Source organism: Trachypithecus francoisi, unplaced genomic scaffold (assembly GCF_009764315.1).
Source record: "Trachypithecus francoisi isolate TF-2019V2 unplaced genomic scaffold, Tfra_2.0 Lachesis_group1, whole genome shotgun sequence".
Taxonomy (NCBI): domain Eukaryota; kingdom Metazoa; phylum Chordata; class Mammalia; order Primates; family Cercopithecidae; genus Trachypithecus; species Trachypithecus francoisi.
The window spans coordinates 86,831,650-86,855,170 of record NW_022681454.1 but is presented as its reverse complement, the minus strand read 5'-3'; the positions used below and the strand labels follow the sequence as shown (position 1 = coordinate 86,855,170).

General features: G+C 41.3%; 1 protein-coding gene and 1 long non-coding RNA gene across 12 annotated transcripts in view; one reads left to right on the top strand and one right to left on the bottom strand.

Moving 5' to 3' along the window:
- The window catches only part of HERC6 (HECT and RLD domain containing E3 ubiquitin protein ligase family member 6), a 71,384-nt gene extending 62,774 nt beyond the window's left edge, over window positions 1–8,610 (bottom strand). For 3 of the 11 annotated variants that reach the window (XM_033214783.1, XM_033214790.1, XM_033214791.1), the window contains exons 1-3: window positions 8,213–8,598; window positions 4,770–4,929; window positions 2,605–2,681 (exon numbers count right to left, since the gene is read on the bottom strand). In XM_033214783.1, coding sequence (XP_033070674.1) covers window positions 2,605–2,681; window positions 4,770–4,929; window positions 8,213–8,429 — 454 coding nt within the window. In that variant the 5' untranslated portion in view covers window positions 8,430–8,598. Of the gene's footprint in view, window positions 1–2,604; window positions 2,682–4,769; window positions 4,930–7,764; window positions 7,903–8,212 lie in introns of those variants that run through there. The other 8 variants (XM_033214782.1, XM_033214785.1, XM_033214786.1 and 5 more) reach the window with 5 other exon arrangements.
- LOC117085665 lies at window positions 8,558–22,867 on the top strand. The gene is made up of 3 exons (XR_004438041.1): window positions 8,558–8,694; window positions 21,560–21,674; window positions 22,578–22,867. It is a non-coding gene; the product is annotated as an uncharacterized LOC117085665 (long non-coding RNA).
- The last annotated feature ends 654 nt before the right edge of the window (window positions 22,868–23,521 follow it).

Below are 23,521 nucleotides of genomic sequence, written 5' to 3'. Positions count from 1 at the left end.
CAGTGAAATGCTAACACATCTCAGAGATGTTTTAATAAATTATTACACCTTTTATTTTTTAACTCTTCTAAAGTAATTTCTAACACAAATGCTAACACATCTCAAAGGTTTTTAAATAAATTATTACATCTTTTATTTTTTAACTCTTCTAAAGTAATTTCTAACACTGAAAATAATTTTGAGGGCACAATATAAAACGTCAAACTTTCACGAAGGTCTATGAGAACTCACCTTTCTCCATAGCAAATCATTGAATGCCTGGGCTCTGACCAGCCTTTACAGTCCAGATGAATGCAAAGGCAAGTCAGTACCCCAAGGAAAGAATTCACATCATGTCCATAATTAAGAAGGAGAGTGAGGAAGGAAAAGATGCTCCTATTTATGGTGCCTCTGTATACGCTAAGGACTGTACAAGGTACACAGAGTATCTTTTCTCACTGAATCTTCTAAATAACCTGCAAGTTAGGTATCAATATTCCTACAGATGAGAAAATTGAGACTCAGCCAAGTTAAATAACTTGCCCAAGATCAAAGACCTAGAAATGACAGGTAGAAGGAATCGCACAATGGCCGTGGGATATGCCCTGGATCTGTAGTCAGTGCAGTGTAGTAGTTAAGCAATTAGGGTTGAGACCTAAACACTATAGATTCAAATCCTGACTATTCTGTTTCTTAGTGTGTAACTTTGGGTAAATTATTTAAAGTCTCTGAACCCAATTTTTTCCATTTCTGAAATGAGGATATAAATCATACCCTGCTCCTGTTTTTGTTGGTTTGTTTTTCTTTTTTAGAAACAGACTTACTCTGTCGCCCAGGCTGGAATGCAGTGGCACAATCATAGCTGACTGCAGCTTCAAACTCCTGAGCTCAAGCACTCCTCCCACTTCAGCTCCCCTGATTTGTTGGAACTACAGGTGCACACCACCATGCCCAGCTAATTTTTCAAATTTTTGTAGAGACAGGATCTCACTATGTTGGCCGGGCTGGTCTCAAACTCCTGGCCTCAAATGATCCTCCTGCTTCAGCCTCCCAAAGTGCTGGAAATGCAGGTGTGAGCCACTATGCCCCACCCAATTCCTGTGTTTGTAAGGTAATTATGTGAAAAAACACACATAAAGCATTTAACATGGCAGCTGGCACAAGAAGGCGACCAATAAATGTTAGCTGTCCATAAACCACGGCACAGTTGCAATGATACATAAGACATCACCTGAGGAACATACAAATGTTACAGTCCTTTGAAGAGGATCAGGATATGCCACACAAGAATATGCTACTTTGGCATAAGGACTCTTTTGAGTTGAAGGCAACTGAGAGTTAAGAGATGCAGGGAGAGGTTTCTGCCCTTCTCTTATCTGCCTAAAAGCAGGGCATAAGTTTCCCTTTGTGGAGTTATCTCCACTCTACCGTACCAGGGAGGGAAGAGTAACTTTTATCACTGAAGACGATGAAGCAGCACTGAGATAAGTCTGCATACATAAATCTTACTAAAATATCCCTTATCTTCCATTGGTTTCCCTATATATTTCCTAGTCACTTTCTCACAATTTATTATCCCTTGAAGCCCAAACTCCCTTTTCTTTATTAAAACAGTATGTAAGTCCCTGAGTCTAACCACTACTTTTAGTTTCACTTCTTTTCTGTGAATTCTTGTACACAAAAATATTAATAAAAATTGGGGGCCGGGCAGTGGCTCACACCTGTAATCCCAGCACTTTGGGAGGCCGAGGCCGGTGGATCACTTGAGGTCAGGAGTTGGAGACCAGCCTGGCCAACATAGTGAAACCTTGTCTATACTAAAAATACAAAAATTAGCCGGACATGGTGGCACACACCGGTGATCCCAGCTACTAGGGAGGCTGAGGCAGGAGAATCACTTAAACCCAGGAGGTGGAGGTTGCAGTGAGCTGAGATTGTGCCACTACACTCCAGCCTAGGTGATAGAGCAAGACTCCATCTCAAAAAAGAAAAAAAAGAAAAAGAAAAATTGGATGTCTTTTCTCTTTTAATCTGTCTTCTGTTCATTTAATTTGTAGGTTCCCAAAGACTACGCATAAGAGGGTAGAGGAAAAATTTTTCCTCCTTCAGACTCTCCATTGAGAAATTTGGATTGAGGATGGACAAAGGAGGGTGGAGTTTGGTCGAAAAAGTGTAGATGTACGATTGTTATGTGTCCATAAAGATAAAGAAGTAAAAATTTAAAAAAAGAAAAAAAATAGTCAGGATTTTGACACCTTGACTTCTTTTTCTTTGATCTAAGTGAAATAGACAAATAAGTCTGCCAGTGTGGACAAGCCATTCAGCATAAAGAGCAAAGGGCTGGAAATAAAGCCACTACTAAGCTCTGAGAGAGTTGGCCAATTAGGTCAAATAACCAGAGACAGCCCCTTATGGCACTATGAATTAGGCACTGTTTAGAGTATAATTAGGACCAAGAAATTTGAGAAAAAAATATAAAAACAATATATCTTACAAAACCTGGAGAATGAAAAACTTCAAAATAAACCCCAGTGCATTAAAAATCAACAGCTATACTGTTGATTTCAAATTCCTATTCAAAAAATTACTTCCTAATCACACTCAGATCCAAAAAGTGTTTCTTACCTTTTGATAATGCCAGGGAGTGGTAGTGTCCACAAGAAACTTGTATTATTTTTATACCATTCAGAGTCATTATTTTCCTATAATACAAATAATACGAAGTTGAGTAATCCTTATTTAGAGTGAGTTGTCCAGTGGACCACAGATATTTAAAAGTATCTCAAGTAATACATCTGGTCCAGGAAAACCATTTTATTTTCTTGTATTTCTGTAGTACCTTTATTCCAAAGCCCTCAAACTGTTTTTAACATAACATCAACATGTACAAAGGTATAGGACAGAATCCAAAACAGTATATAATGCAAAAGCCATTGTTACTGGACTTTAATGCAATATCTAATATACTAATTTTATTCTACGCTTACTAGCCTAAGAGAAAAATAATTTTTTTCTACACATATAGTATAGGGCTTTAGAATTTATAGAATACCAACATCTTCATCATCTAATTTAAGCCCTAATTTAATAAAGAAATCGTTAGGTTAAATCATACAAAATTGCCACCATTTTTGTGGATCAAAACCAGATAACTATCAGCAATTTCCTTTTCTTTTCACAGACGGAGTCTCGCTCTGTCGCCCAGCCTGGAGGGCAGTGGTGCGATCTCGGCTCACTATAACCTCCACCTCCTGAGTTCAAGTAATTCTACTGCCTCAGCCTCCCAAGTAGCTGTGATTACAGGCATGCACCACAACATCCGGGTATTTTTTTTTTTTTGTATTTTTAGTATACATGAGGTTTCACCATGTTGGCCAGGCTGGTCTTGAAATCCTGATCTCAGGTGATCTGCCCGCCTCGGCCTCCCAAAGTGCTGGGATTACAGGAGTGAGCCACTGCGCCTGGCCACGATCGACAATTTCGTAAGGTGAATCTAATGGAACTTAAAGAGGTCAAATAGGTATCACGTTGTAGAACCAGACTCAAATTCTGGTCTTTTCATTCCAAGTTCAATGCTCATTCCCCCAAGTCACATTGATCTCTTCTAGAATTTAATGACCAGAAGAGGTAACAAGAGGTCACTTCCTAATATTAAAAAGCATGCATTTGAAAATTCCCTAAGTATGTAATTCATAAACACACAATCCAGAGCCAACTACTTGTCATATCTGTCCTGGGAAGCTGTTTGTGAGGAAATGTGATATTTCCCTCCACTTTACTAAGTAAAATGTTAGGGCCCAGTGGTTTATAACACATTACAAGGTTATGTTGGGAAAAAAACTTTTCCTTTTCCACCTTTGGTCCAGTATTTGGGGGCTTGCAAATTAACTGACAATAGATTAACATGAGAAAAGACAAAGGTTATTTACAAGTGTGTTCGCTATTGCAGAATATCCCAAAGTAAAGTTTTATATCTGTCAACTTAATAAAAGGCGGGGCTTTGGGACTTCAGTGAGAAAGTATAGAAGGTTCTATTGGGCTTTTTGATGGTAATGGTAATGGGTGGTCTATCTTAATGACAACTGAATTCCCAGGAAACTCTCACTCAAGGAAGCTACTGGGAACTGTATTTTCAGGAGGCTCTGTTTTAGTGTGATAAAGGAAGTTCAGGTAAGATTTATATCTGTATCTTTTGCAGCTCAAATGTTTCTACTTTACAGTAGTCTTTATACCCACTCTGGAGGTCTAAGTGGGCCCCCATAGATATTCCAAGAGATAAGATTAAGATCAAAGGGTCACATCTCATTTCACTCTGCTCTAATTAAATAATAATTGCTGTTGTAGGTTTTTTCCTGCCTTCATCCTTCAGGTTAGGAACTGTGTTTGTCATAGTCTTTTTTTTTTTTTTTTGAGACTGATTCTCCCTCCGTTGCCCAGGCTGGAGTGCAGTGCATTCTCTGCATGCACTGCAACCTCTGCCTTCCAGGTTCAAGCGATTCTCTGGCTTCAGCCTCCAGAGTAGTTGGGATTGCAGGTGCCTGCCGCCATGCCCGGCTAATTTTCTTATATGTTTTGTAGAGAGGGGCTTTCGCCATGTTGACCAGGCTGGTCTCAAATTCCTGACCTCAAGTGAATCTGCCCACCTTAGCCTTCCAAAATGTTGCAATTACAGATGTGAATCACTGGAGCTGGCCTGTCACAGTCGTCTTTGTATCCTGGCATCTTGCATGGTGCCTGGCACATGGTACTAAATATATTGAATAAATGAAGGAGTGGATTGAAATACTTACTTAGGTGTGAAACTTATTTCCTTGAATTCTCCAATCCCCAGCTGCCCTTCGGAACCAGCTCCCCATGCGAAGACCCTTCCTTTGTGGCACACAGCCAGGGAGTGCTCCTTCCCGCAGCTCACAAGATCAACATTTAGGGTTTCCAATGCCTGAATTGGTTCTTTGGAAAACAAAACAAAACACCCCCCAACCACCACCACCAGATTATTAATTTAACAGAAGTTTAAGACAGCACTTTTCTTCAAAAAGAAGGATCATCCAGATTTCTTGTCTCCTCCAATGGTCTTTTAAATCAAGACCTTAAGTCCATTCTAAATGTCTGAAGGAAGTAAATTCAATGTGTGTTACCCTGTCTTTATAGGATACAGCTCTGTTAAAATAATCAACTGGGAGACTATTAAGTTGAGATGGCTCCAGCGCCTTGGGTTCCTACTAAGCAAACCAAAACTCAACTCAGAGTGATTGATCATAGCCTAGGAAAATGAAACTTAAGGTTAAGCAATCAGAAACCACCAACTAACATCTAAGAGACTTTACCAACCAGAAACTGCTGACTGCTTCAAACAAAGGACCTTCCACTTTAACCAATCAAATATTTTCTTTGTCTTACTTCCTGGAACACCTTATCAAAGGTTACCCCTGGCATCTCCTTGCACCTCCCTTAGTGGAGCCCAACTGCTTGAGGTCTGGTGCTGCTCAATTCATGAACTGCTGAATATTCAAATTGACTCTTAAAAACATTTAATGTACTCAAGTCTATCTTTTAAAAGATACATTGGGGTAACTTCTAGGCACTATGACACATGACCAAATGTTTCTCTAGCAAAACCCAGCAAAATAAAGGGACCCAGAAAAAATTTAGGATCTCTTCCATTTTGCCATTCTGTCTTCCCACCCTAAACACTGAAAGCAGTGAATCCCTTGCTCAGAAGGAAATTCGAAGGGTGCCTACCTCATGAGTGTGAGAGGCAGGTGCTGGATCCTCTTACAATGAAAAGTGAAAACTATGCCCCAATGGAGGACCTAAATATGGCTACAAATGAAAACCGGATCACATTTCCCTACAAGTCAATCTAAACTACTTTCCCAAGGTGTCTGTCTGAATTATTGGAAGTTTGGAGTTGAGAACATCATACCAGTAAAGTTTTGGTAACATTTAAGATTTTGGTTTTCTTTTTATCTTTGTAATCTTATCTTTTTCAACTATTTACTGTCAATTTATGCAAGGCTAAAATTTCCCAAAGATTCATGCACTCACAAAGATAGAAACTGGTACCAGTTTTCTGGAGAACAATTTGGCGTTAAGTATCATGTTGCCCTTCATTTCTAAATGAAGGTGATAAGACCTGAAAACTTGCTACTTTACCAAAAGAATTTGAGCTGAAGGCAATTGAGAATCAACAGATGAAGGAAGAGTTCTCTGCTCTCTTCTGATCTACCTAAAAGTAGGTCATAAATATCCTTTTGTGAGAAGCTCCCATCTCCTGCACCAAGAAGAGAAGGGTCGGCCAGGCGCGGTGGCTCATGCCTGTAATCCCAGCACTTTGGGAGGCTGAGGCGGGTGGATCACGAGGTCAGGAATTTGAGACCAGCCTGGCCAACATGGTGAAACCCCATCTCTACTAAAAATATAAAAATTAGCTGGGCATGGTGGGGCATGCCTGTAATCCCAGCTACTTGGGAGGCTGAGGCAGAAGAACCGTTTGAACCCAGGAGGCATAGGTTGCAGTGAGCTGAGATCATGCCATTGCACTCCAGCCTGGCGACAGAACGAAACTCCATCTCAGAAAATAAAAATAAAAATAAAAATAAAGAAGAGAAGGGTCACCTAAGATGAAGACTTGGCACTGAGGTGAGCCTGCATAAACAAGTCTAGTTAAAATAACCCTTATCTTCCATTAGATTTTCCCATATATTTTTCTAGTCACTTTCCCTGAGTTCATCATCCTTTAAAGTCCAAATCCCCCTTTCTTTGTTAAACATGGTACACAAGCTCCTAAGTCGAAGCACTTGAGTTTCACTTCTATTCTGTAAATTCCCACGCATGTAAATTTCCCTATATGTAAAAGATTAATAAAATTGTATGCTTTTTCTCCTGTCAATCTGTCTTTTGTCAGTTAAGTTTGCAGGACCCAGGTGCTGAACCTAAGAGGGTAAAGGAAAAATTTTCCTCCTCCACACACCTTTTGAAACTATTCTCAGCAAGTCATCAGAAATGTGGTCAAATATTTGCTTACAAGAATATCAATCAGTATTATTTATAAAAGTCCCTAGCGGGAAACAATCTAATTTCCACAAAAAGAGAATAATTATGGTACTCTCAGAGTTTAGAATGTTATGTAGCAATTTAAAATATATTTTCAAAACATACACAATAAAAGGGTAATATGTTCATAAGATTATGTTTGATGAAAACACAATGTTCAGAGTTGCATGAATACTGCATATACAAATCTATAATGACATGATTTTTATAAAGATTATATACATAGAAAAAAGTAGACAGGGAGAAAATGCATCAAAATGTTAGGAATTATCTTTGGGTGTTGGAGCTACGGTGATTTCTTTCTCATATTTCTACAATAATCCATAACGATTATTGTATTATCATATATAATATATATTTATTATTATTATTATTTTGAAACGAAATCTTGCTCTGTCGCCAGGCTGGAGTGCAGTGGCACGATCTCGGCTCACTGCAACCTCCGTCTCCTGGGTTCAAGCGATTCCCCTGCCTCAGCCTCCTTAGTAGCTAGGACTACAGGCACACGCCACCACGCCCGGCTAATTTTTTGTATTTTAGTAGAGACGGGGTTTCAGCATATTGACTAGGATGGTCTCGATCTCCTGACCTCGTGATCCGCCGGCCTCGGCCTCCCAAAGTGCTGGGATTATACGTGTGAGCCACTACGCCCAGCCTATCACATATATTTAAAGAAAAAATATGTCCCAGTGTATTTCTAAGGGAGATACAGGTGTCCAACCCACAAACCACGTTTGTAAGGTCAGGCTGCCTTCTCCAGGTAGAACCGCGCAGGCGAGGATTTGCAAGGCAAGCCGGAGGGCCCACATCTCTGTCCAGAGCAGCGTTGACCAGGTTAGTTTCGGCTCTCAGTTTCGCTTTGAACTTGAATTGGAAACCGAAACAAATCCGAGGGGCATCGGGAAAACGAAACTGAGGAAGTTGCTTTTCGTAGCACAGGGCACCATTTTCCCGGTTCCTGTGGCTCTTCTGGTCCCGAGGGATCCGAGGCACCCAACACCCCTCCCCGCCTGGCCCGCGGCGCCCAGCATCTGAGCCACTCCCTGCACCTGGGTCCCCGCGCCCCTCACCCGGCTCCCAGCGCCCCGCACCCGGTTCTCTGCGCCCGGTACCCAAGCCCCCGCGCCCGTGCACTGGGGTCCCCACGCCCATGCACTGGGGTCCCCAAGCCCCGCACCTGGGGCCCCGCGCTCACCTGGCCGCTCTCCGCGCGGCGCGCCCCTGCGGCCCAGCTGGCCCCTGCTGTTGTCTCCGCACGAGAAGACCCTGTGGTTGGTCAGCAACAGCAGAGAGTGGCGCTCCCCGCTGGCCGCCTGCAGTAGCTCAGCCCCGGGGCTGCGCTCCGTCCTCGGGCGCTGCAGCTCCCTGGAGTCGGTGCCCCAACAGAAATACATTCCGCTTCTGCGCCCTGTCGCCTGCTCCGGATTCCGTCCGTCCCGCTGCCACAGGCTCCCGAATGCTGGTGACTGGGTGCGCGATGATTTCCAGGATATCAAGATGCTTACCCTGTCTTCAACCCGCCCCAGGAGCCCAGCCCTGGCTCCACGTCAGCTCTCTCTGCTGCCTGAACTTCAAGTGCTGAAGAGCAGAGAGGGCGTCCCAGGTCTTGAACCTGAGTTTACATCCTAAGCCATTTATGAGTCATTAATGCCACTTTGGGTAAGTTACCTAATGATTCCGTGCTTCAGCTATCACATCTACGAAATATGGACAGCAATTCAGCAAATCTAATATGTTGGGGTAATTTAATAGACATCTAAAGTGTTAGAATAATACCTAGACTAGTTAATAAAGCATCTGAGTGCCCACCTCTTTCCAGACCTTTTTTGGCACTGAAAAATACAAGTTTGTTTTTTGTTTGTTTGTTTGAGACGGAGTCTCGCTCTGTCGCCCAGGCTGGAGTGCAGTGGCGCCATCTCGGCTCACTGCAACCTCTGCCTCACGGGTTCAAGCGATTCTCCTGTCTCAGCCTCCAGAGTAGGTGGGATTACCGGCGTGCGCCACGACGCCCGGCTAATTTTTGTATTTTTAGTAAAGATGGGGTTTCCTCATGTTGGCCAGGCTGGTCTCGAACTCCTGACCTCGATCCACCCCCCCTCAGCTTCCCAAAGTGCAGAGATTACAGGCCTGAGCCTCCGCGCCCGATGTACAAATACAGTTAGTGAAAGACAAGATCCTCTTGATGCGTTTACATTCTCCTGAGGAAAAGAGAACATAAACAGATAAACACAAAAGTGTAATATCAAGGGTCAACGAAAAAATACAACAGGAACCAGAGGGTGGAGGCCAAAGGCACTGGTATTTGAGATGATATTAGGGAAGATCTCCCTGATGAAGTGATATTTGTGCAGAGAGCTGAGGGGACATGGGAAATGAGGGACTGAGTCGTGATATTGCCTAAGGGCAGAGGATGAAGAGCAGCAGTTGGAAGGTTTTGAATAGAGAAGAGCCATGATCTGACTTTAGTTTTTAAAGATTCATCTGGCTGCTGTGTGAAAAATAATAGGACACAAATGGAAGCAGAAAGCCAGTTAGCAGAGACTACTTCAGAGTCCAGGTCAAGTGATATCCTAGAAGGGAAGAGAGAAGTTAGATTCAAGACGTGTTTTGAAAGTAAGAGTCCACAGATTTGATGACGGATTAGAAATTGGGGGGAAAGAAGAAAAGGGATTAGGGATTACTCCAGGGTTGACTTAGGGGTTACTGCAAGGTAAACTCTACTGGACTGGGAAACCGTGAGGAAGGTGCAGGTTTAGAGCTATGTGGGTCTGGGGTATAGATTGGTAATAACTGTGAGATGCTTGTTAATCAAGAAGGCAATAGAATAAACTGTTTTGGAGTTGTAGAGAGAAGCTGGGGTGTAGTCAGAAAATTGGGAGCCGTCAGTGTAGAGATGATGCTTAAAGCCAGATGGCTGAATGAGAACCCCCAGGGGGTGAATGTGGCAACAATATGGCAGAGCCTAGAGGACTGATCATAGGAGGAAAACCAGGAGCCGGAGTTATAGACAGAGCAAGTTATGAATAAGAGAAGGATCAACTCTGTCAATTTCTTGTAGAGCAAGGTAAGGATTGAACACTGATTTGTATTTATTTATTTGTTTGTTTGTTTGAGACCGAGTTTCCGCTCTTGTCGCCCAGGTTGGAGTGCAATGGCATGATCTCAACTCACAGCAACCTCTGCCTCCCAAGTTCAAGTGATCCTCCCGCCTCAGCCTCCTAAGTAGTGGGACTACAGGCATGTGCCACTACGCCCAGCTAGCTTTTGTATTTTTTGAAGAGATGGGGTTTCACCATGTTGCCCAGGCTGATCTCGAACTCCTGACCTCAGGTGATCTGCCTACCTCAGCCTTCCAAAGTGCTGTGATTACAGGCCACCATGTCCAGCTGAGCACTGGTTTTTAGATTTGGCAACTTTGACAATGTTAGCCATCATCAGCATTATTGATTTTTTTAAAGAAACTATTATAGAACCTATTTATATAATTTCAATTCACCACTCTTTATGACCATATTTCAAGTTCTTTAAAGAGAAGAACAAATGTTCTTTATTTTTCTACTTCAAGAGTATCTGGAACTTGGTAGATGCTAATAAGGGTATATTGGACAATTGGATTGATGAGTAGTGAGTCAGTGAATAGTATTAATATTTCTGGCTCTGTTTTCTTATATACCAAATATAACCTTTTTCTGAATAGTAATTTCTTAATGTTTATTTCTTTTCTCAAGCACAAAATGTAAGAGTTTGGTATTATTACCATAAGACACTGAGCCCTCATATTAAGTTATTTCTTTAAAAAAAATTTTTTTTTTTGAGACAGAGTCTCAGTTTGCCACCTAGACTGGAGTGTAGTGGCACGATCTCAGCTCACTGCAAATGCCACCTCCCCGATTCAAGCGATTCTCCTGCTTCAGCCTCCTGAATAGCTGAGATTACAGGCGGGCACTACCACACCTGGCTAATTTTTGTATTTTTCGTAGAGATGGGGTTTCACCATGTTTGCCAGGCTGGTCTCGAACTCCTGACCTCAAGTGATCTGCCTGCCTCAGCCTCCCAAAGTGCTGGGATTACAGGCGTGAGCCACCAATCTTGGCCTAAAAAATTTTTTATTGATACATAATAGATGTACATGTTTTGGGGGTACATATGATAATTTGACACATTATCAAATTGGGATATCTATCTCCTTAAGTAATTTATCTTGGGCTAGCCACAGTGGCTCATGCCTGTAATCCTAGCACTTTAGGAGGCTGAGATGGGAGGATCGCTTGAGCTCAGGAGTTGGAGACCAGCCTGGGCAACATGGTGAAACCCTATCTTTGCCAAAAATACAAAAAACAGCTGGGCGTATTGGCACATACCTGTAGTCCCAGCTATGTGGAAGGCTGAGGTGGGAGGATTGCTTGAGCCTGGAGCCTGGGAGGTGGAAGGTGCAGTGAGCCCAGATCACGCCACTGCACTCCAGCCTGTGCGACAGAACCAGATCCTATCTTAAAAAGAGAGAGGAAAAAAAAAGGAACATTCAAATTATTATTGGCTAGTGATTTTGAAATATACCTATAGTCATTCTACTGAGCTATTGAACACCAGGTCTTATTTCTTCTATCCAAATGTATATTTGTACCCATTAATCAACCTCTCTTCATTTTCCCCACCCCCACCCCCATTCTTCCTAGGCTCTAGTTACCAACAGTCTATTCCTTATCTTCATGAGGTTCACTTTTTTCTTTTTCTTTTTTTTTTTAACTCTCTGACATGTGAGTGAAAACACATGATAATTGTCTTTCTGTGCTTGGCTTATTTCACTTAACATAATGACCATTCCACCCATGTTGCTGCAAAAATGACAGAATTTCATTCTTTTTTTATGGCTGAAGAATATTTTATTATGTATATGTACCACATTTTCTTTATCCATTCATCTATTGATGGGCACTTAGCCTGATTCCAAATTTGGGCTATTGTGAATAGTACTGCAGCAAATGTGGGAGTGCAGATGTCTCTTTGATATATTGATTTGCTTTCTTTTGTATATACACCAAGTAGTGAAATTGCTGAATCATACGGTATTTCTATTTTTAGTTTTTTGAGGAATCTCCATACTGTTCTCCATAGTGGCTGTACTAATTTACATTTCCACCAACAATGTATGAAATGTACACCAACAGTGTACGTTTCTCTACATCCTCACCAGCAATCCTTATTCCCTTTTAGTAAAAGCCATTAGCTGGGGTGAGATGATATCTCATGGTTTTGGTTTGCATTTCTATGATGATTAGTGATGTTGAGCATTTTTTCATATACTGGTTGGCTATTAGTATGTCTGCTTTTGAGAAATGTCTGTTCAGATCATTTGCCCATTTTAAAATCAGATTTTTTTGCTGTTGAGTTATTTGAGTTTCTTATAATAATATGGTTATTAATCCCTTGTCAGATAGATAGTTTGCAAATATTTTTCTCCCATTCTGTGGGTTGTCTCTTCACTTTGTTGATTGTTTCCTTTGCTGTGCAGAAGCTTTTTCACTTGATGTAATCTCACTGGTCTATTTTTGCTTTTGTTGCCTGTGATTTTGAGATCTTCCACAAAATCTTTTGCCCAGACCAATGTCCTAAAGCTTTTCCCCAATGTTTTCTTCTAGTAGTTTCATGTCTTATATTAAATCTTTAATTAATTTTGATTTGATTTTTGTTGGGAACAAGACCCCCAAAATCTGGCCATAAACTGGCCCCAAAACTGGCCGTAAACAAAATCTCTGCAGCACTGTGACATGTTCATGGTGGCCATAACACCCACAATGGAAGGTTGTGAGTTTACAGGAATGAGGGCAAGGAACACCTGGCCCGCCCAGGGTGGAAAACCACTTAAAGGCATTCTTAAGCCACAAACAATAGCATGAGCGATCCGTGCCTTAAGGACATGCTCCTGCTGCAGTTAACTAGCCCAACCTATTCCTTTAATTCTGCCCATCCATTCGTTTCCCATAAGGGATACTTTTAGTTAATTGAATATCTATAGAAACAATGCTAATGACTGGCTTGCTGTGAATAAATACATGGGTGAATCTCTGTTCAGGGCTCTCAGCTCTGAAGGCTGTGAGACCCCTGATTTCCCACTTCACACCTCTATATTTCTGTGTGTGTGTCTTTAATTCCTCTAGCGCCCCTGGGTTAGGGCCCCAACCGAGCTGGTCTTGGCAGATTTTTGTACCTGGGTCTAGTTTCTTTCTTTTTTTTTCTTTTTTTTTTTTTTGAGACAGAGTTTTGCTCTTGTCTGCCAGGCTAGAGTGCAATGGCATGATTTCTGCTCACTGCAACCTCCAACTCCCAGGTTCAAGTGATTCTCCTACCTCAGCCTCCTGAGTGGTTGGAATTACAGGCATCTGCCATCATGCCTGGCTAATTTTTGTATTTTTAGTATAGACAGAGTTTTGCTGTGTTGGCCAGGCTGGTCTTCAACTCCTGACCTCAGGTGATCCATTTGTCTCAGCCTCCCAAAGTGCTGGGATTATAGGCGTGAGCCACCACGCCTGGCCAGGGGTCTGGTTTCGTTCTTCTGCATGGAATTGTTGGGTTTTCCCAGCACCATTTATTGAAGAGACTGTCCTTTCCCCATTGTATATTTTTGGCATCTTTTGTCAAAAAAGACTTGGCTCTAAGTATGTGGATTTATGTCTGGATTCTATATTCTGTTCCCTTGATCTGTGTGTCTGTTTTTATACTAATATGCTGATTTGGTTGCTAGCTTTGTAGCATATTTTGAAGACAGGTAGGGTGATGCCTGCAGCTTTGTTCTTATGCTTACTGCTTTGGCTATTAAAGGTCTTTTTTTTTTTTTTTTTTTGTGACGGAGTCTCGCTCTGTCGCCCAGGCTGGAGTGCAGTGGCCGGATCTCAGCTCACTGCAAGCTCCGCCTCCTGGGTTCACACCATTCTCCTGCCTCAGCCTCCCGAGTAGCTAGGACTACAGGCGCCCGCCACCTCGCCTGGCTAGTTTTTTGTATTTTTTAGTAGAGATGGGGTTTCACCGTGTTAGCCAGGATGGTCTTGATCTCCTGACCTCGTGATCCACCCGTCTCGGCCTCCCAAAGTGCTGGGATTACAGGCTTGAACCACCGCGCCCAGCCAAAGGTCTTCTATTTAAAACAAAACAAAACAAAACAAAAAACATTTTTCATTTCCCTGAAAAAAGTCATTGGTATTTTGATGGAAATTGCATTAAATCTATAGATTGCTTTGGATAATATAGATATTTTAACAATATTGAATCTTCAAATCCATGAGCATTAAACATCCATTTTCTCCTTCCTTCCTTCCTTCCTTCCTTCTTTCTTTTTTCCTTCCTCCCTCCCTCCCTCCCTCCCTCCCTTCCTTCCTTCCTTTCTTTCCCTTTCTCTGTCTCTTCCTCTCTTTCTTCTTTCTGACAGAGTCTCTGTCACCATGGCTGGAGTGCAGTGGCACCATCTCAGCTTACTGCAACCTCCACCTCCTGGGTTCAAGAGATTCTCATGCCTCAGCCTCCCAAGTAGCTGGGATTACATGCATGTGCCATCATGCCTGGCTAACTTTTGTATTTTTACTACAGACAGGGTTTCACTATGATGGTTAGGTTGGTCTCAAACTCCTGGCCTCAAGTGATCCACCTGCCTCAGCCTCCTAAAGTGCTGAGATTATAGGTTTGAGCCACCATGCCCGGCCTCTCTTCAGTTTCTTTAATCAGTGTTTTATAGTTTTCTTTGTATAGATCATTTTGGTTAAATTGATTTTTAACTATTTTATATTATTTGTAGCCATTGTAAATGGGATTGCTTTCTTGATTTCTTCTTTGTATTGTTTGCTGTTGGTTTATATAAATGCTACTGGTTTTGTATGTTGATTTTGTATCATGTCACTTTAATGAATTTGTTTATCAGTTCTAACAGTTTTTTTGTGGAGTCTTTGGGTTTTCTAAATATAATATCATGTCATCTGTGAACAAGACGAATTTAACTTCTTTCTTTACAATTTGGATGCTCTATTTTTTTCTTTTGCCTAATTGCTTTGGCCAGAACTTTCAGTATTATGTTGAATAAAAATGGTGAAAGTGGGCCAGGTGCAGTGACTCACACCTATAATCCCAGCACTTTGGGAGCCTGAGGTGGGTGGATCACCTGAGGTCAGGAGTTTGAGACCAGCCTGGCCAACATGGTGAAACCCTGTCTCTACTAAAAATACAAAAATTAGCTTGGTGTGGTGGTGCATGCCTGTAATCTCAACTACTCTGGAGGTTGAGGAAGGAGAATCCCTTGAACCTGGGAAGCAGAGGTTGCAGTGAGCCAAAATCACGTCACTGCACTCCATCCTGGGTGAAAGAGTGAGACCTTGTCCCAAAAAAAAAAAAAAAAAAAACCACAAAACAAAAAAACAAAGTTGAAAATGGGCATCCTTGTCTTATTTCAGATCTTAAAGGAAAGGCTTTCCATTTTTTTCAGTTCAGTATGATATTGGCTGTGGGTTTGTCATATATGACTTTTATTATTTTGAAATATGTTCCTTCTATACCCAGTTTTTTGAGTTTTTTTAATCATAAAGGAATGTTGAATTTTATCAATGCTTTTTCAGCATCTATTGAAATGATCATATGGTTTTTGTTCTTGCTTCTGTTAATGTGATATATCACATTTATTGATTTTTGTATGTTGAACCATCTTTGCATCCCTGGGATGAATCCTACTTGATCACTGTGAATAATCTCTTTAATGTGTTGTTGAATTTGGTTTGCTTGTATTTTGTTGAGGGTTTTAGTATCTACATTTATCAGGGATATTGGCCTGTAGCTTTTGTTGTTGTGTCCTTGTCTGGTTTGGTATCAGAGTAATGCTGACCTAGTAAAATGAGTTTGAAAGTATTCTCTCCTCTTTCATTTTTTTTTTTTAAACAGAGTTTGAGTAGGATTGGTATCAGTTCTTTTTTAAGTGTTTGGTAGAATTTAGTAGTGAAGCTGTCAGGTCCTGGGCTGTTTTTTGATTGGAGATTTTTTTATTATGGCTTTGATCTTGTTACTGGTTTGCTGAAGTTTTCGATTTCTTCATGGTTCAGTCTTGGTAGCTTGCATTTGTCCAGGAACTTATTCAATTCTTCTAGATTTTCCAATTTGTTGGCATGTAGTTGTTCATAATACTCTCTAACGATTCTTTGTATTTCTGTGATCTTAGCTGTTACGTCTCCTTTTTCATTTATGATTTTACTTATTTGGGTCCTCTCCCTTTTTTTCTTAGTCTAGCTAAAGTTTAGTCAATTTTATCTTTCAAAGAAACTTTTGGTTTTGTTGATTTTCTGTAATTTTTTTAGTCTCAATTTCATTTATTTCTGTTCTGATATTTATTCTTTCTTTTCTGCTACTAATGTTGGGTTTGGTTTGTTTTTGTTTTTCTGGTCTCTTGGGGTGCATTGTTAGCTTGTTTATTTGATGTCTTTTTAGTTTTTTGGTATAAACCTCTTAGTACTGCTTTTGTCATATCACATAGATTTTGGTATGTTGTATTTCCATTTTCATTTGTTTTAAGAAATGTTTAAATTTCCTTAATTTCTTCATTGATCCATTGGTCATACAGGAGCATATTGTTTGTGTTTCCATGTGTTTGTGTAGTTTCTGAGGTTCTTGTTATTGATTTCTAGTTTTATTCCACTGTGATCAGAAAAGACACTTGACATGATTTTTACTTTTTCTTTTTTTTTTTTTGAGACGGAATCTCTCTCTGTTGCCCACGCTGGAGTGCAGTGGTGCGATCTCGGCTCACTGCAAGCTTTGCCTCCTGTGTTCACACCATTCTCCTGCCTCAGCCTCCCGAGTAGCTGGGACTACAGGCGCCCACCACCACACGTGGCTCATTTTTTGTACTTTTAGTAGAGATGGGGTTTCACCGTGTTAGCCAGGATGGTCTCGATCTCCTGACCTCGTGATCTGCCCACCTCAGCCTCCCAAAATGCTGGGATTACAGGTGTGAGCCACCGGATTTTTACTTTTTAAAATTTGTTGAGTCTTGTTTTGTGGCCTAAGATATGGTTGACCTTGGAGAATGTTCCATATGCTCAGACTATGAGTTTGATATTATCAATATAAGACACTGAAACCTCATATTGTTATTTCTTAAAAGAAAGTCTACTGAATAACTAAAATGTAAGTGCATTGTACTCATATTGTATTCCCAGCACCTAGCGCAGTGTCTGCCAAATTTAAAAAACAATGAATAAATGTTAGTGAGATAAGTGAATAAAATGTATATTAAAGAAATTGAGCATATCTTTTTTTAAGAAAGATAATTTTCACTTAATCTATGTTCATGCACTTGGAAACAGAAGATCCTATATTTTGAGTACTTACCATGTGTTGATTATTTTATATAAAATATCTAATTTTTTCATCACCTTTTCTTAGTTAAGATTCTCCAACCTGGCCAATATGGCGCAACCCTGTCTCTACTAAATACAAAAATTAACCAGGTGTGTTGGAGGGCACCTGCAATCCCAGCTACTCAACTTGGGAGACTGAGGCATGAGAATCACTTGAACCTGGGAGATGGAGGTTGCAGTCAGCTGAGATGGTGTCATTGTACTGCAGCCTGGGTGACAGAGTGAGACTCTGTCTCAAAAAAAAAAAAAAAAAGAATCTTTTGGTTGCAGGTGACAGAAAATATGGCCCAAGCTCACTTAAGCAAAAAGGAAATTTACTTGTAGATTGCATTATTATTTTTCAAAAAACTTTGCTGCCCCTCTCCACCCTGTGACATCAATCTTGAGCATGTGATTTGTTCTGGCCAATTATATGCAAGTGGGAAGCAACTTCAGGCAGATAGTTTAGAGCTAGCACTTCTTTTCCTACTTTCCTTTCTCTCTGTTACAACAGGTGATTTTCTAGAAAGAGATTGCTCTATTTTACTGAGTCCCAGATTAAAAACAACAATCAAGCAGAGCTGCAGGTACTCCATGTAGCATCACCAAGAAATAATTTTTGTTGTTGTAAGCCTGTGAGCATTTAGGAGGTATTTATGATTACAGCATAACTGTTTATGATTAAAGTCAAGTAACTGAAAAATCCACCAGAATGGCTGATTACAGGCACTGCTGTAAACAAGGACTTAACCAATGTCCTTAATGACTCCATTTCTCTGTCTCTTCACTCTGTCTCTTGCTATGAGGGCTTCAACTTCAGGCACCATGCAGTCTATCTTGCAGTTCCAGGAGCTCCTCTGAGATTGCAAGAGGGTTACAGCAGCTCTAAACTTTATATTTATCCAGCTCTCAGCTTCACAGCCTGTGGACAGAAAAAAATCTGCTCAAAAGTCTTGGCCCGATTTGTGTCATATATCTACCCCTGAGGCAATCACTGTGGAAGCCATTGGGGTAGTCAGTCTACCTTGTGGATCAGGATGGAACCTCATCCATGCACTTTCTGAGCAGAGGAGGCAGATCCCAGATAAAAGGCATGTTGCTGGAAGAAAGTGGAGACAGATGCTAAGGAGTTAAGCAACAAGGATTTTCTATATCAATCATGCAAAATAAGTATTATTATTATTCTTCCCTTCAGAGAGTTTGGGTAACTTGCTTGAAGTTACATGATGTGTATAAATGGCAGGGGTTTTTTTTTGTTGTTTTGTCTGTTTGTTTGTTTGTTTTTAGATGGAGTCTCACTCTATCACTCACCCAGGCTGGAGTGCAGTGCTGTGATCTCAGCTTACTGCAACTTCTGCCTCCCAGGTTCAAGCAATTCTCCTGCCTCAGCCTCCGGAGTAGCTGGAATTCAGGTATGTGCCACGATGCCCAGCTAATTTTTGTATTTTTAGTAGAGACAGGGTTTCACCATGTTGGCCAGGCTAGTCTCGAACTCCTGACCTCAAGTGATCCACCTGCCTCAGCCTCCCAAATTGTTGGGATTACAAGTGTGAACCACTGCACTGGCCTAAATGGTAGGATTTTAACACTGATCCATTTGACCAGAAAGCCTGTTTAATTTTTACTAAAAGAGTCTTATAATAGAACACTCTTTATTCCCTGATCTTTTCTTTCATGCCCACTAGTGGCACTTCCTTAAAACCATTCCAGCTAAAAACCTCCAATTCATCTTACATTTTCTTGCCGCTGCAAAACTCTCAGGCCAGGTGGGGTTGGTGGCTCATGCCAGTAATCTCCAAAATTTGGGAAGTTGAAGGGGAGGATAGCTGGAGCCCAGGAGTTCAAGTCCAGCTTGGGCAACAAGGCAAGACCCTGTCTATACAAAAAATCAAAAAGTTAGCCTGGCATGGTGGCGCACACCTATGGTCTCCACTACATGGGAGGCTGAAGAAGGAGGATCACTTGAGCCCAGGAGGTCAAGGCTGTAGTGAGCTGTGTTCACTCTACTGCACTCTAGCCTGGGTGACGGAGCAAGACCCTGTTTCGAAAAACAAAAAAGGAAAACCCTTTCCTAATGGATTAATTGCTGATTGGCTGATATCATCAACATCCCATTTTCTATCCACTTCTTTCTGTCTCCACCACTCCTACCAGAGTTCAGTTCTTTGGCAACAACATCTCAAATGTCTCTGTATCTAACAACTGGGATCACTAATGGATCCTTTTTATTCTCCTGAGTGTTGCCTGTGAAAAACACAGGTCTGATCACATCACTTATTTTTCTTAATGGTTGTAGGCCTTTTGCCTACAGAAAAACAAAGAAAACAAAATCCTTTGCATATAATTAAAGGCCTTCTATGATCCACTTGTAACCAACCTTTCTATATTTATCTCACTGACAGTTATAGTTATATATATCCCCCCGCACCCCACCACACATACACAGGGACTACTGTCACAATGAACTCCTTGACTTTTCATGCTTGCTTTTTCCTAAATCCATGCCTCTGTTCATTCTGTGTTTTCTCTGTGGGATTTCCTTTTCCTCATTTCTTTTTATGAAAAAACATATCTTAAATGTTTCATCTCTGTGAAGCCTTTCTTTTTCTTTCTTTTTTTTCTTTCTGAGACAGGGTCTCACTGTGTTCCCCAGGCTGGAGTGCAGTGGTGCAATCACAGCTCACTGCAGCCTCAATCTCCTGGGTGCAGGTGATCCTCCCATCCCAAGCTTCCCAAGTAGCTGGGACTACAGGTGCGTCTCACCACGCCGGACCAATTTTTAAATTTTTTGTAGAGACAGGATCTCACTATATTGCCCAGGCTGGTCTAGAGCTCCTGGCCTCAAGTAATTGTCCAGCCTCAGCCTCCCAAAGTGCTGGAATTATAGGTGTAAGCCACCACGCCCACCTTTGTGGGAGCCTTTCTTAGATTCCACCACATAAATTGCTCCTTTTTCTGGGCTCTATAACAAATAATGTCTTTTATACACATTCTGATATGGTTTGGCTGTGTCCCCACACAAATCTCAAATTGTAGCTCTCATAATTCCCACGTGTTATGGAAGGGACCTGATGGGAGGTAATTGAATCATCTGAGCTGGTCTTTCCTATGTTGTTCTCGTGATAGTGAATACGTCTCATGAGATCTCATGGTTTTATAAAAGGAAATTTCCCTGCACATGCTCTCTCTCTTCCCTATTGCCATTTATGTAAGACATGACTTTGCTCCTCCTTTGCCTTCCACCATGATTGTGAGGCTTCCCTAACCAATGTGGAACTGTGAGTCCATTAAACCTTTTCTTTATAAATTACCCAGTCTTGAGCATGTCTTTACTAGCAGCATGAGAACAGACTAATGAACATCCCCCCCAACCAATTTAATACTAGTTTCATATTATATTGCCATATTATTTTATATTTGGTCAATAGTTAAAAAAAAACAAAAAAATCTCAGCCAGGCGCAGTGGCTCATGCCTGTAATCCCAACATTTTGGGAGGCCAAAGTAGGTGGATCACTCGGGGCCAAGACATCAAGACCAGCCTGACCAATATGGTGGAACCCTGTGTCCACTAAAAATACAAAAATTACCTAGGCATAATGGTGCACTCCTGTAATCCCAGCTACTTGGGAGGCTGAGGCAGGAGAATCGCTTGAACTTAGGAGGCAGAGGTTGCATTCAGCCTAGATGGTGCCACTGCACTCCAGCCTGGGTGATACGGTGAGACTCTGTCTCAAATAATAATAATAATAATAATAAAGTTTAAAAAATAAAAAATATAAAAAATCTTTACTGAATATCCACTATAGGTATAACAAGGAACAAACAAAATGTAATAATTACTATTCATCAGCATTTACTTTAGACTTTACAAAATATTTCCAGCTATTTCCCTCTTGTGTCCTCATAACCACAGAGTACAGGCATGAGAGGGCTTACAGAGCTGAGAGTAATTTATCCTGAGCTTACAGATGAGTAAGTAGAATAATGTCCCTTTATCAAAGAATCCTCACATGAAAAAACAGAAAATCAATAGAAATTCACTGTCATCATAACTCTAAAATCAAACTTTGAAAATTATTCATACCTAATATTTTACTCCAATAGCCTATTTTCTTTTTCTTTTTTTTTCTTTTTTTTACTCATTTTCCCCTAATAGTGATTTATGGAAGGCAAGAGAATGAGAAGAGGAAAATAAAATGAAATGTCCCAACTGCCTACCACATCTGTCTCTTTCACAGTGCGTTGGCCAATTTGAGTAACCACCCTGTAAGGTACATATTATCCATGTATTATCTACCCGGGTACAGATATGAACAACTTAAGCCTCAGAAAACTCAAGTGATTTGCTCAAGATAACTGGTAAGGAAGTAGGGGATCCCAGAATCAAACCCTCTTTCCACTAAATAGCACTGACTCAGTGTGAGATAAGGAGGACATTAGAAAGGGGATGAGAGAGGATGAGCTTACGAAAGGTCATCATGCAGTGAGTGGGGTTGAGGAGACACAGATAGATCAGTGAGGAAGCAGAAAAGTGGTCTGCGGGAAGTCCTCAAGAGGAAAGTAGAAGAACATCTAAGAGGAGGTAGGAGCGCTGCAAGTCTCTATTGTTCTTTTACCCTTCTCTTCTTAAGACTGTCTTCTCTTTAACTCTATTGTTCTGAGTTCAAAGCCCACACTCCGTGCTTTCAGCCCTTGGGACAAATGAAAAATAGAACACACTCCCTAATATGCTTAGTTTTTTATTATACTCCAGCTGCCATCTCAGTCACCTCCAGGTGGCTCCCTGGAATGTTATCTAGTGTTTTTGTTTTTGTTTTTTCACAAATGGACAAGATAATTAGGATGGCCCAGCACAAGTCAGTCGGGGGAAAGAAAACATTTGCTCAAACTGGACATTCTCCTTATAGACAAGAAATCGTAGTTTTCAGTTTGAACACTAGATGGAAGTATTAGTTAACTTAATCTCTTTTATCATGCCTCCTCTTTCGCGGTTGATATATGTCAATGGTTGACATCTCTTTTCAGTAGTAGTCTTATAATTATCCACATGAATTTGTATGACTCTCTACCTCAAACTTGTTGTATAATTTTAATATTTAAATTATTTAAAAAAAATAAATGTTACACTCATGTTATTACTCTTACTATTTCTACTACAACATTGTCATTTTCAGAATACTGCATTTATCAGTAATCTCAGAAATCCAGATAATAGTCCTGACCTGGGAAGATAAAGAAAAAGGGCTTCTGAATCCTAGAAATGATTGTCATTCATAATAGCAGCTTCATGACACATTGCTGAACAACAAACTGAAGACTGCCTGAGATGTGTTTAAAATGTTGTTAGCCGGGCGCAGTGGCTCATGCCTGTAATCCCAGCACTTTGGGAGGCCGAGGTGGGTGGATCATGAGGTCAGGAGATCGAGACCATCCTGGCTAACATGGTGAAACTAAAATTCAAAAAATTAGCCTGGCATGGTGGCAGGTGCTTATAGTCCCAGCTACTTGGGAGACTGAGGCAGGAGGATAGCGTGAACTGGGAGGCGGAGCTTTCAGTGAGCTGAGATCATGCCACTGCACACCAGCCTGGGGGACAGAGTGAGACTCCATCTCGAAAAAAAAAATTGTTTAACTTGGCCTGGCGCAGTGGCTTCTGCCTGTAATCCCAGGGCTTTGGGAGGCCAAGGAGGGTGGATCACCTGAGGTCAGGAGTTCAAGACCAACCTGGCTGACATGGTGAAACCCTGTCTCTACTAACAATATAAAAATTAAGGTCAGGAGATCGAGACCATCCTGGCTAACATGGTGAAACCCCGTCTCTACTAAAAAATACAAAAAACTAGCCAGGCGAGGTGGCGGGCACCTGTAGTCCCAGCTACTGGGGAGGCTAAGGCAGGAGAATGGTGTAAACCCTGGAGGTGGAGCTTGCAGTGAGCTATCCGGCCACTGCACTCCAGCCTGGGTGACAGAGCGAGACTCTGTCTCAAAAAAAAAAAAAAAAATATATATATATATTAGCTGGGCATGGTGGTGGGCACCTGTAATCCCAGCTACTTGGGAGGCTGAGGTAGAAGAACCACTTGAACCCGGGAGGCAGAGGTTGCAGTGAGCCAAGATT